At 56.2% G+C, this 14,073-nt stretch overlaps 1 protein-coding gene across 1 annotated transcript; it reads right to left on the bottom strand.

Annotated features, from left to right (window-relative positions):
• Nucleotides 1-11,074, bottom strand: GPR161 (G protein-coupled receptor 161; the record flags this gene model as incomplete). The annotated part of the gene is made up of 5 exons (XM_080699432.1): nucleotides 1-260; nucleotides 1,378-1,497; nucleotides 3,549-3,656; nucleotides 8,102-8,826; nucleotides 10,704-11,074. 5 exons carry the CDS (start codon nucleotides 11,072-11,074, stop codon nucleotides 1-3), a joined length of 1,584 nt encoding a protein of 527 aa, XP_080555558.1.
• Between the last annotated feature and the right edge of the window lie 2,999 nt (nucleotides 11,075-14,073).

Here is a 14,073-nt window from a genome sequence, read left to right as displayed (position 1 = left end):
TCATCTGTGGTCCGAGGCTAGGACGTCCCCTTCCTCGATGCTCTGCAGCCTCTGGCTCGCCAGGGTCCTGCTGCCCCTGCGGCCCCCAAAGCCAGCACCGGGGCCAGCCCGTGCCGAGAACAGGACCCCCGGCAAAGCCGCCTCCCCGAACAGGTTGATCTTGGCCTCGGCCTCGATGGCTTTGGCCAGGCTGGCCGCGTAACTGTCCAAAGATTTGTGGACTTCGGCTTTCACGTGAAGAAGCGAGTTCTTGGCAGCTTCTGAGGGAAAGGGCAAAAGGCTTAGCGGAGGGCCGAGGCTGATGGCGTCCCAGGAACATGCCGCTGCTCCCTCCTGCCCAGCGGCAAACCCAGCCTACAATGCCCGGCCCCCAACTTACTACCAGGGAAGCCTTAGAGGTTACTTCACATTTACGAGAGCTCTGACTTTGCAGGGTCACTGATGACTGAGCTCTTTCTAGGATGCTTAACCCAGGTCTGGCCTTAGGAAAGGCTCCATAAATATTTTCTATTGCCCAGGTGTAGTGGTGAACACCTGTGATCCTAGTACTTGGGAGGCTGAGACAGGAGGACAGGAGCACTGCAGCTTTGAAGCCAGCCTCAGCCACTTAGCAAGGTTCTCAGCAACTTAGTGAGACCTTTGTTTCCAAATAAAAGGTAGAAACAGGTGTGGGGACATAGCTCGGAGATAGAATGCCCCCAGTTCAATCCCTAGTACCAAATAATAACAATAACAACCTTCTGTGAGTGCCAGTCACAATGTTTACATCTGTGAAAGGTTCTCTGTCCTTCCAGCTTCTGGAAGCAGTGTAATATCCATGGCTGTAATCTTGCACAGACCCAGTGTCAGCTTTCCTCCTTACTGGTCAGAGCCTCCCTGAGCCGTGGGGAACCTCGGGGTTGGAAGTGACATCGAAGGCCCTAGCCAGGAGTAGGAGCACTGACAGCTGGACTGGACAGCAGGGAGAAGGGAGGGGTGCTCCCATTCCGCCGCAGGTGCCCTGTCGCTCTGAACTCACGGCCTGTTTCTCTGGATTTGGGGAAAACATTACCCTCTCATTTTCTGGAGAGCAGGCAACCTGCAGCCCCCTCTCTAGGAAGTTAGGAGCAGCGGGACACCGGCCTCCTGCCCTGGCACGGCGCCTGGAGTCTCAGGACTGCAAGGAGGCGCTGTGGGAACTGCACCCCACGGAGTGGGAGGAAGGGGCAGGCGTGGCCCTGTGTGCATGAAGTTTGATTCACCTTCTCTGTAGAAAGGAAATATTATAAAGCCAAACCCCACCCTCAGATCTGCCCGATTAGCTGTGTTCCTTTCTGCCCCTGGACTGTCCCGCAGGGCTGAGCCAGGGACCTCCCAGCAGCTGTGGCAGAAACCTACCTTTGACTTGCTCCACCTCATCCTCGAATGTCACCGAGCTCCTCCTCCTGGGCGGGCAGGTGCAGTGGGAGGCGGCGCTGTCCTCAGACACGCAGTCCTCCAGAAGCATCACGTCCGTGCCTGAGATAGAGCCCACTGCGCACATGACCAGCAACACAGGGCTTCTCCCCCAGCACCCCGCTGCCTCTCCCGCTCCAACAAAACCAAGAACAGTGCCCGAACACCCCCCCCGCCGTGCCCAAGCAGCACCCTCTCTGCCACCCTGTGCAGGCGTGGCAGACAGCCTAAGAGAACCCATGCAGATAACAACCCAGATGTGCCCTGGGTCCAGAGCCACATCTCAGAGCAGCCGCATGGCCAGAGCTGGCGTGGAGGGATAGGAGGGAGCGGCTGAGCAGAAAGGGCCCACAAAGAGCTCCCAGCTGGGCATGGTGGTGCACATCTTCAACCCAGTACTTGAGAGGCTGAGACAGGAGAGTGGCAGGGTTGGGCCAGCCTCAGCAACTTAGCCAGGCCCTCTGCAAGTTAGTGAGACCCTGTTTCAAAAAAAGGGGGGGAGCCGGGCGTGGTGGCTCACATTTGTAATCCCAGCATTCGGGAGGCTGAGACAGGAGGATCACGGTTAGCGGACAGCCTCAGCTACTTAGTGAGGCCTTCTGCAACTCAGTGAGACCCGGTTTCAAAATAAAGAATAAAAAATAGGGCAGGGGGTGTAGCTCAGAGGTCAAATGCCCCTGGGTTCCATCCCCAGACCCTCAAAACAAAGGGGAGGGGGAAGGAGTGTAGCTCCGAGGTGGAGTACCCCTGGATGAGCCCCCAGAACAGAAACAAGCTTCATATTCAAAGTGACTCTGTCTTGGTGCCCTCTGGGCCTCAGTCCTATGACTTGAGTAAAGGGAGGTCGCTGATATTCTCCAGGCCACCTGCCTGTGGCAGCTCTAACAAGAGACCCAGAGGCACATCGGTCCCTGGACCCGGCTGTGGCCAGTGCGGAGAGGTGACCGACCTCCAGAGCTGGCAGCTCCAGGGGAGGACGGCACCCGCAGCGGAGGACACCCCACTGACGTCTGTACTTGGAGCGGGTGGACTGAATCTCAGTGGGGCGTTAGTCACAAACAGGCTACATCTGTGCTGGGGCTGGGAGGGCAGTGAGGATGGGTCAAGTGGCCACGGGAGGAGGGTTAGGAAGCTTCTCAGCAGAGGCGTGGCCAGGTGGGAGGGAGGGCAGAAGGAAGCATAGGCTCTGGGGACCCGAGTCTGGACTGAACAAGCTGTATCCTTATGGGCGATGGCAGGCATTACGCCCCGCCGTGCCAAGCACAGTGCTGAACGTTCACACATCTCAAGCCTTGGTCTTCACAGGGACCCTCTCAGTTGGGTGATGATGCCCGTTTTACAGATGTAGAAAGACCCCGGGGCCAAATAACCCTCAGTGACCCGGGGGTGGCGGCTTGGACCTGCTGGTGCCAAGCCAACTGGAGAGGGCCGGATCCTGTGCTGTGGGCCAGCCCTGGCCGGGGTTCTGGAGCTGCACAGGGGAGCTCCAGGCTCCTGTTCCTCCTGATTTCCTGAGCACTGAGGCCTTGATGTACCCAAAGCTGGAAACAAAGAGCCAGGCTGTGCCAGCATGGGGCCAGGGACCTGTGGCTGGGTCCACCCCGCCCTTCCTTCCCCGCTCCCCGGTGCCCCTGGCTCTCTCAAATAGGACTTTGAGGGGCCCATATTTCAATCCTTTTACGATTCCTAAAGACACCCAGGACCAAGTCCCACATCGGCCAAAGCAGGGGCCCAGGGCCTAGCGGGGTTCCCAAGCTCCCTGGCCTGGCAGGACGACGAGGTGGCTGACCAGGCTGGAGGGTTTGCTCTGGGCCAGGGCTGCAGTCAGGGAGCGCTACCCCATTGGCCAAGTTGGGGGACACCAGGGTTCAGAAAGACCAAGCGGCCTGCCTAAGCACCGTGCTCGTGAAGCCCACAGGAGGCCGGGCGCAGTGGTCACTGCAACAGCCAATCCCTCCTAATTAACCCTTCAAAGGCATCCTCTTCCTCACCCTCAAAACGTCATGGTGTGGCAAGGAGAGGCACTGAGTGACCTCTATGGAGGAGGCAGTCCAGGCACAGAAGCCAGGGGGCCGCCCCTCCTCCCGGCACAACAGGTGGGAGCTGACGCTTACCTGAGTCCTGAGAGCAGCTGAAGCCGGTGTCGCCTGTGCTGCTGCTGCTGTGCCCCAGGGGCTGCCCACCTGCCATGAGGGCCGTGAGGTGCGGGGACAGGCCCAGGTCTGAAATGCAAAGTGGACAAGGTCGGCAGCCGCCGCGCTCTCACCAGGGCCTCCCCTCCCATCCCACCGTGTCAGGCGCTGGGTCCCCCCGCGGGGAAACCCACCCGCCAATGACCACTCAGAGGCCAGGAGGGGTGGCAGAGGCAGAGGTGAGCCATCCTGGGGATGACCTTCCCATTGAACGTGGGAAACAGCCCCTTTACCTCTGAAACCCTACTTCAGGGTATAAAGGAGGTAAGGCTGGAACCCCAAAGGGAAGCAAAGGCTGGGAAGCTCATGGACAGGGACCGACGCTGGCCCAGGAAAGGGAACCAAGTTAGAAGAGGTGATCTGGAGTCTGCACATGGGGTGCAGCCAACTGAGTCTCCCCAGGAAGCTGACGGGCCCTCCGCCTCCCCCCCTTCCCCATCAGGGCTTCAGGGGCCCCACCCCAGCACTGGTAGGAGGCTGGTGGGTGTGAACTAGGGGACCCGGCCTCGGAGACCGCTCTGGGGCGGAGGGTGAAGGTAACACCGGAACCCTTAGGCAGGAGGACCCAGTCCTCACCCCACTCAACCAGGCTGGGGCTGCAGGACCTTCCCCAGGAAGAAAAAGGAAGGGGAGGTTCTATCACCTGTAGAAGCACTGCCATACAGTTAAAGGGGGCACAGATGGGAGCAGGGAGTCCCCTCCCCAAAAGGCGTCCTCTTCCCTCCGGCTGCCATTGGGATTGGTGCTCAGCACCCTACTAAGTCACACTAAGATCACAGGTCATGCTAAGCTCGGGTATCAGCACTAGAAGCCAGTGTCTGACGCCAGAGGGCGCTGCTGGGAAGCTCCACTCCAGGTGACCCAGACACCTCAGTGCCTGGAGGGAATCTGCACATGAGGCTGCTGATAAGCTAGTGGCGTAGCTGATACTCTGGGGGAGCTTCAGCATCAAACAGAACTAGAAAACCAACATCCACTGATCTGGGCTGAAATCTGCTCTTCATGAAACACCACTGCCGGGCGCCCGCTCCAGGTCGGCCGAGAAGCTCCAGGTACTGGTGGCTGCCAGGCCCTGTGCAGGAAGCTCAGAATCCCACTCACTGGTTTCTTGGATGAAAACTTTTCAGGGGCCCATGCAAATGGAGACTCCCAAAGCCAACGCAGCGCCTCCAGGCGCATCTTGCTGGCGCTGGGAAGGAGCTGCTCACCTCTCCTGCCCCATGTGAACACCAGGGCACCTGCGGAAGATGGTCTGGAAGCAGCTCCCACAGGGAAGTGATTCAGGTTTAGAATCAGCTGCAAAGCAGAGCCCCACCTGCAGGGGGCGCTAGACAGGGTGTGGCGGCCCAGGGGCCAGGGCAGGAGGTGCAGACTGGGGTTCTCCTGCACCCCCGCGGTGGGTGGCATGGGGTGGAGCGGGGGTGGCGCCCCACATTCGGCCTTGCTCCCCAGCAGCCTTCTCTTGTGATGGGATTCTTCCAGGAGGAACAGCAGGAAGAAGGCCAAGGACTTGGGGCCCATCATCCCAAATGCTGTCCAGCCCAGACGCACCCAGGACAGCTTGTCCCCAAGGGAGGGCGAGCCGGCCAGCCGCCCGGGCCTTGCCAGGGACCACGGCGGGGTGCACCTGCTCCAGGCTGTCTCTCAGGACAATCGCTAGTGACTGGCACAGAAACCTTGGCTGAAGCACGAGAGCAGATGTTTCTTTCTGTTCCGCCACCCTTTCCCCTCTGTTCTCAGCCCTCATTTTCTTTCCTTCCTCATTCTTAAGTTTGCTGGAATGAAAAACATTTTTTTTTGGGGGGGGGGGCCTGGAAAACAAGCGATTTTGTGAAATGTGAACAAGTCGTGAATCAGTGGGATGGAGCCGAGCGCTGGGTGCGCTGCCGGCTCACAGCCCCCCGTGGGAGCGGGGCTGCAGGGCAGGGTTGGCATTTGGTGGTTTCAATACTGGGACACAGATATTTTCCTCCCCTGGCCAAAATAAAGAGTTCCAGACTTCCTTCCTGTCTCCAGAAATAACACTCCTCCGACCCATGAAATAAACCAGTGATGCTGGTCTGTGGCCTGATCACCGGGAGGGAGGCCGGTTGTCTCTGCCGCCCCATAAATGTCTGTGGGAATTCGAGTCAGGATCTCTTTCGCTCTCTTGGGGGAACGTGAGGCCTCCCTCCTTCATGAAGAGGAAAAATTGGACAGTTTGATGACTTGCCCAAGGCAAGTGATTAGAACCACAGCCTGAGCCAGGGCCCTCAAAGTCTCCCACCGGCTTGGCCAGGCAGCGGTCCTAAAATTCCAGGCACTTCACTCGGCACAACAGTCACACCTGCTGGAGACATGACCGGTCAGCACGCGCTAAAAACAGTGGTGACACCGGAGGAGAAGAGGGTGTGTGTATAGTCTCAAGGCAGTGACGCCATAGAGGAGCACTGAGACACACCTTAACCACGAGACCCGAGCAACAGACGCAGTGACGAGGCCTGCCAACGCAGCGCCCGACCCACGCGCCAGGAAGTGCCGGCGCCCGGCACAAATCGAGGCTGCTGCCCACGACACCTGGCCAGCACTCTGCCACATGCCAAGGGAGTGCTTGGGTGCAGCTCCGTGGCACTGTGCTTGCCCAGCAGGCCTGCGGGCCTGGGCTCCCACGTGCATGGTGGTTATGGAAGATGTTAACATGAGCCGGGGCGGTGGGGCACGCTTGTAATCTCAGTGCACTCAGGAGCCTGAGACAGGAGGATCACGGGCTTGAGGCCAGTGCATGGCAATTTAGCGAGACCCTGTTTCAAAATGAAAATAAAACCCGGGCGTGGTGGCGCACGCTTGTAATCCCTGTGTTTGGGAGGTGGAGACAGGAGGATCGCGCAGGTTCGAAGCCAGCCACACGCGCTGGCTTAGGAGACCCTGTTTCCAAATAAAAAGGTAAAAATAGGTCTGGGAGTGTAGCCCGGAGGTAGAAGGGCTTCCAGGAACCCCAGTACCACCAAAAAAAAAAAAAAATGAAAATAAAAGCCGGGCGTAGTGGCGCACGCTTGTAATCCCAGTGCTTGGGAGGCGGAGACAGGAGGATCGCGCAGGTTCGAAGCCAGCCTCGCTGGCTTAAGAGACCCTGTTTCCAAATAAAAATATAAAATAGGTCTGGGAGTATAGATTGGAAGTATAAGGGTTTCCTGGAACCCCAGTACCACCAAAAATAAATAAATAAAAATAAAAAGGGTGTAGCTCAGTGGTAGACGCCTAGATGCCATTAGGTTCAACCCCCAGTACAAAAAATGAAAAGTAAAAAGATGTCACAACTAAAGGACCTTCTCTCATTGTTTTCCCAACTTTTCTGCAAACCTAAAGTTATTTCAAAGTTGTGGGGAGTCATTAAGGTTTTCCCCTAAAAGAATACTTCTGACTGTCCTTTACCCAGAGTCAATAAGGTTTGGGGTCATGGAAAGTTCAAAGTAAAAGGTCTGAGAGAAGGTCAGGTGGTGATGGCACGAGGGGTTGATTGACCTGGAACTGTATACATACGACAAGAGAAATAAACCCGGGATTGGCCAATAGAGATATCGACTCGGGAGTGGACTGGCGATCCTTCTGGGCTTTAATTAAAATTCTTTGAATTGAATTCTTTCATCCTCACTCCTCTCTTTGGAACCTGTACTTTTGCCGGCTGGCTCCAGCACAAAGTAAAAATAAAGTTTTGTAAAATCTGAACCTTAAGCAGTGCAGTGCATCCTTATAATGCCAGCATTTGGGAGGCTGAGACAGGAGGATTGTGGTTTACGGCCAGCCTCCGCTCCTTAGTGAAGCCCTTTGCAACTCAGTGAGACCTTGTTTCAAAATAAAAAGAATAAAAAATAGGGTTGAAGGTGCAGCTTGGAGGTAGAGTGCTCCTGGGCTCCATCCCTAGTACCGAAAAAAAAATTTTTTTGAACCTTGACTAGCACATTTCCTCTGGTCTCATCAAAAGTGGGGACTGAGGCCGGGTGTAGTGACACACACTCGTAATCCCAGGCCTTGGGAGGCTGAGACAGGAGGATCGCCAGTTCATGGCCAGCCTTAGCAACTTGTGAGGCCCTCCACAACTTAGTGAGACCCTGTTTCAAAATAGAATAAAACACAGTTGGAGATATAGCTCAGAGGTAGAATGCCCCTGGGTTCAATCCCTGGTATTGCAAAAAGAAAAAAAAAAGTGGGTCTGGCTGGGGGTCGGCTGTCTGATGGAGGGGCAGCTTGGCCGCAGGGGTACTGGCATCGTGATGGAGGGCTGAAGTTTGCCACCATCTCCCCTGGTTACCAGGGACCTGTGAGGAGACCGCTGGCCCGGGAGGGAGTCCAGAGATGGAGTGCACAGGAGGACCCCGCAGGAGGAGCAGGTGGCCTGACCCAGCGCCGGATCTCTTCCTCCAGGGCGCCCCGCTGGGGTTCGGGAAGGCCCGACTGCGCCTGCCTGGGGCGCCCCTCCCGGCAGGCCCCCGAGCTACCTGTGATCCTGTTGGAAATGCTGAAGAGCCGGGAAGTCCTCTGTCGCTGCACAAACGGCTCCCGGTAGTACCGGTCCCCGAAGCACATGCCCAGGAGCTCCTTGCGAACCGTCTTGTTCCAGAGTCCATAGATGAGGGGGTGGCAGATGGCGCTGATGAAGGACAGCCACGTGGCCCAGGTCTCCAGGGCCGGAGAGACGCAGTTCTTCCCCCAGAGGGCCTCGGAGGTGATGACGACCATGTAGGGGCCCCAGGTGACCATGAAGGCGCCGATGACCACCAGGATGGTGAGGAGCGCTTTGCACTGGTTGGCCGAGTAGACCACGCCCTGAAAGGCGTTCCTCCTGCTGCCCGAGGAGGACGTGGAGGTGCTGGAGTTCTTCCTCCCGCCCCTCTGGGGGTCCTCCTCCACGACCACCACCGTCCCACAGTGCACCTTGCGCGCCTTGACCCTGGCCACGCGGAAGATGAAGCCATAGCACACCACCATGGCCGTGAAGGGCAGCAGGGCGCACCAGATCTGCCAGAAGGCAGTGTAGCCGGGCTCCCGGTGCCAGGCGGCCACGCACATCCACTTGAACTCGTCAAACTCCACCGACGACCAGCCAAACAGCGGCGGCAGGCAGCCGACCAGGGAGTGCAGCCACACGTACACCAGCGCCAGCACGGCCCGGTTCCCCGTGATCTTCATGGGGTACACCATCGGGTAGAGGACAGCATAGTAGCTGGAAAGGGACAGTGGAGGCGAGAGAGAGAAAGAGGGAGAGAGAGGAGTCAAAGGGACGGAGAACACACCGAGACGGGCACCCGCAGTGCTGTGATGGGGAAGCTGAGATGGGCTGAGCTAACGTTGCTGGGCCTGATAGGAAGGACCAGAGCTCGGGCTTTGGCATCTCCAGGCCGGGAGCGACTTAACACAGCCACGAGAGCCCAGGCCCCTGGGCTCCAGACCTTGGGATCTGACCTGTTCATCTGCAGAGCGGGGTGAACAGGCGCATGGAGGAGGTTCACCGAGCTCAAGGCTTCTGAGCACAGCGCCGAGCCGGCCCAGGAGAAGCGCGTGCAGCCCACAGCGAGGCCAGACAGGACTCGCCACCCTCCTCCCCACTGCGCTACAGCACTCCATCTCCTCCCTCCGCTCCCTCTGACAGTCAGCTCTCCCTCACCTATCCATCACTCCCGGCTCACACTCCCCCCCATCTGCGTGCCCCAGTCAACTTGCTTTTTAATTCACATGAATAACTGATAATCAAAAATAAATTCCAGCTGGGCAGAGTGGCATGGGCCTCTAACCCCAGTACTTGGGAGGCTAAGACAGGAGGGCTGCAGGTTCAAGGCCAGCCTCAGCAGCATAAGAAGGGGCTCAGCCCCCCAGTGACACCCTGTTTCAATGCAAAAAATTAGAGTCGGGCGTAATTCCAGCATTTGGGAGGCTAAGATGGGAAGATCGTTGTCCACAGACAGCCTCAGCTGCTTAGCAAGGCCCTTAGCAACTCAGTGAGACCCTGTTTCAAAATAAAGAATAAAAAACAGGGCTGGGGGTGTAACTCAAAGGTAGAATGCCCCTGTGTTCCATCCCTAGTACTGCAAAATAAATAAATAAATAAAAGAATAAAAAATAAAAACGGCTGCGGGTGTGACTTGGAGGTAGAATGCCTCTGGGTTCAATCCCCAGGTACCACGAAATCGAAAAATGATTTAAAAAAAGATAAATAAAAATAAATTCCATCTGCTGTTGAAATATCTGAAGACACCAAATCTTACAGTATCTATATATATTTAGTCATAAACATCTGACCAGCGCACTGCAGCTCTCCTGGCCTGCCCGGAGAGCTGAGCCCCTTCTAGGGAGCGCGCTCGGTTGGCCTCCCGTGGCATCCCTCCCTGGGAGGCTCTGGCCTGGACTGGAGTGGCTAGAGGAGGGCCAGCCCTGCCTTCCCCAGGCTCCGTGTGCTCTTCTGTCCCTCTGCCCTGGGCCCCCAACGCAGTCTCACACTGCCGTAAACACCCCGGCATCATCTATCACAAGTGTGTGCTCCAAGGCCATCTGAACAGACGCCACCTCCCCCGCCTGTGTCCCAGCTTGCTTAACTCATCTCATTCCGCTACGCACACCCAGCACCAACCACTGCGCTGGGGACATAGATCTGGTGCTCATAACTGCTCACCAAGCCGGGCGTGGTGGCGCACGTTTGTCATCCCAGCATTCGGGAGGCTGAGACAGGAAGGTCACAGTTTGCAGCCAGCCTCAGCTACTTAGTGAGGCCCTCTGCAACTCAGTGAGACCCTGTTTCAAAAATAAAGAAAATATAATAGGGCTGGGGGTGTAGCTTGGAGGTAGAACACCCTGGGTTCCATCCCCAGTACTATAAAAACAAATAAACAAAATGAAATTCCATCCAAGCATCCTTTAACAAGAGGGATGCATTCTGGGAGCTGTGTCACGTGGATGATGGTTGTGCAAACGCCTTAGAGATTATTTACACAAAACCACCATACTCCCGGACCACCTGGTCTAGACCGCCACACACCCGCTGCCGGGCGTTGACCACGCATGCAGTGCAGACAGCTGAGCGAGGCCGGCCCGGGGGGCTGGGCTTACCGGTCAATGGCGATGAGGCCGAGGGTGAGCATGCTGGCCGAGCTGATGAGCAGGTAGAGGAGGCCCGAGAAGCTGCACCACACCACGCCGAAGATCCATGCCCTGCGGACGGCGCTGGTCACCACGAACGGCAGCACCAGCACCGACAGCAGCAGGTTGGACAGCGTCAGGCTGAGGACGAACTTGTTGCTGAGGGTGAGCAGGTAGGGCTTCTTGTACAGGGTCACCACGACCACCAGGTTGCCCAGGCACACGAGCACGGCGATGACCGCGATGGCCACGAGCTCGGCCACCGCGCCGCCCGCGCCCGCCTCAGCCGCCGTCAGGTTCCGCAGCTCCTTCCTGTGGCCCAGCGCGGCGGCCAGGCTCATGGTCGGTGCTCCTCGGCGCGGGCGGGGCAGCACATGCTGGACTGCAGGGGCAAGAGAAGGGCGGTCAGACGCACCATCCCCTAGGAGGGGAAACCGAGGCGGGCAGGGCTGGGCGCGAGGCTGCACAGTGCAGGCCCCTTCCTCCCGCCTCAGCCCCTGCGGTGGTTTGGACCTGCGATTCCCCCCCCCCCCCCAGGCTGGGCGCTGCAGGCAGGTAGGGCCTTCCAGAGGGGGTGCCGGTGGGGGGCCAGGTCAGCTCACTTCTGACATCCCATTCAGAATCTGCACTTCCACCCCAGCCCCAGCCAAGGTGTGTGCACATTAACGCTGGCCAGTAAGACAACCACAGTAGTCTAGCAAGTACTTGGGAGGCTGAGACAGGAGGATCATAGATTTGAGGCCAGCCTCAGCAACTCAGCAAAACCATACTTCAAAAACCATGTGTGTGTGTGTTTATTAGTGGAGACTGAACCCAGGGGTATTCTACCTCTGAGCTACAAACTCAGCCCTATTTTTTAAGTTTTTATTTAAAACATAAAGCATTATTTTTTAGTAGGGTTTTGCTTGGTTGATCAAAGTCTCACTACCTGCTGAGGCTGTTTTTGAATCTATGATCTTCCTGTCTCAACCTCCCAACTACTGGGATTATAGGTGTGCACCACCACGCCTGGCAAAATAAATAATTTTCTTTAAAGGGCTGGAGGCGTAGTTCAGAGCTAGAATGCCCCTGGGGTTCAATACCCAGTGCCAAAAAGGAATGAATGAACGAACCAATGAACCACTCCGTCTCCCGAGCAGGGATTAGTGAGGTGCAATCTGCACTGAGGCGGCGCTACCGCTCCCCTCAGACATGGCGGGGCGGTGAGGCTACGTGTGTCAGGGCAGGTGGGTACGCAGAGGCGCCGTCTGAGGCTGCAGCCCACGGACAGCGCCGTCTCTAAGGTACAGTCCCTGCTCTCAGGGAACTGGCTCAGGATCTCGGCCAACGCTCAAGGCTCACACATTTTAACTTAAAACCCCACAGACTAATGTTTCTCTAAAACTTTTCAGCAGCTCCAGTCAGCCAGAACAGCCCACAGATCACTCTCCGCAGCTGCTCTCGCCCCCAAGAACAGGAGACACTGGAAGAAGGTACCCACGGGCCCCGCCAGCTGCCTCCGCAGGCCGGCCATCTCCACCCCAGCGCCTCGGGGTGAGCCGCAGCCCGGCCTGCGGGGTCGCAGGGGCCGCTGGGAAGCCCCAGGTGCAGAGAGCTCGCCGGCTGCACACCGCAGCCGCCTCCCAGGCCCGCTCTCCAAGCAGCGCAAAAGACGCAAAGCCGGGGGACACTTGGGCCACGGCCCTCCTCCACGTGGACACCCCACCCCCTCCTCGTCTGTGACCAGAGCCCGAGGCCCTCACTGGCTCGGCCTCCCCAAGGCATGGCCCAGACGCCCCGCCCTCCTGGCTGCGGTCCTCAACACCCAACACCCAACACCAAACCCTGGGTGGGTCCCACCAGCGCATGGCCAAAGAGGCCACTTTCTCCATGACCGGGACAGTCTGAGCGTGCATTTCCTGTAGCAAGTATATCACGCCCTTGGGCTCACGTTAAGTGTGTGCTCTACCAAAACCCCACGTTTACACACACGCAGGTTCCTGTGAAGGCAGATGTCCCCCATCTTGAACATATGGGTTAATGTTTTTAAGCCCAAGTACAAAACATTATTTCTACTAAATTTTATTTTGTGCAATCCGCCCATGGTTCCAGGCTGCTAAAATATTCTGAATTTTTATCTCAGTTATGCAATTTCTTAGGTACTCCACCTCTGTGCCTTGAGTAAGCTTTAAACATGGGCCGGCTGTGTCGGCATCTCTATAAGGCCGCTTCTGGTTCTGACCTGTAGTTGGCTGTGGATCTTTGTGGACTCTTACAATTATTCACTGGTGTCTCACACCTCTTATCCCAGTACTAAAGGCTGAGACAGGAGGATCTCAGGTTGCTGAGGCCAGCCTCGGCAACTTAGTGAGGCTCTCAGCAACCTAGCAAGACCCTGTCTCAAAATAAAAAACAAAAAGGGCTGGGAGTATAGCTTGAAGGTAGAATGCCTCTGGGTTAAGAAAAAAAAAAAAGATATTGGCAAATGTGGATAAATGTAAATAAGAACTGTAAAAGACACTGAAACTTAAAGAGCTAGCCAGCCACAAATATTATAAAAATGGCTAATCTGTGAACTTTAATGAAGGTGAACTAAAATGCTAAACAAAACAGGAGTTTTTTTTTTAATTTATTTTATTTATTTAATTTTTGGTGGTACTGGGGGTGGAACCCAGAGGCTTTCTACCTCTGGGCTATACTCCCAGACCTTTTTTATATTTTATTTGGAAACAGGGTCTCACTAAGTTGCTGAGAGCCTCACTAAGTAGCTGAGGCTGGCTTCGAACCTGCGCGATCCTCCTGTCTCAGCTTCCCAAGCACGAGGATTACAAGCGTGCGCCACCACGCCCGGCTCTTTTTATTTTTAATTGTCAGATAACTATTATTTATGAAGTACAATGTCATCATCACATTTGATATATTACTATATTATGAAATGATAAATCAAGCTAGTTACCATGTCTATCACCTTGCCTTCTTTTCTTTGTGTGTGTTACTGGGGACTGAACCCAGGGTGTTCTGCCTCTGAGCTACACCCCAGCACACTGTCAGTTTTTATTGCAATCCTCCTGCCTCAGCCTTCCAAGTCCCGGGATTAGAGCATGTAGATCACACTTTGTGTGGTATGAACACTTAAAATCGACAACTACTACTGCTACTGGCGATTGTGCAATGCGCTTGCCACTCCTTTTCACTGTTCCCATTGCTGTGCAACAGATCTCAGGAACACGCTGCCGCCGCCAGCTGACAGTGAAGCCCCCACGGGTGTGAAGGGAGGAAGTGGCCCGGTGAGCACACTCTCAGGACACGGTTCCTGTCGCCCGGACTGTGTCTGGTACACGCTAAATAACTTGAGATTTGT

This window comes from Muscardinus avellanarius, assembly GCF_963383645.1.
Source record: "Muscardinus avellanarius genome assembly, chromosome: 7".
NCBI lineage: Eukaryota > Metazoa > Chordata > Mammalia > Rodentia > Gliridae > Muscardinus > Muscardinus avellanarius.
This window is presented reverse-complemented; position numbering and strand designations above follow the sequence as displayed.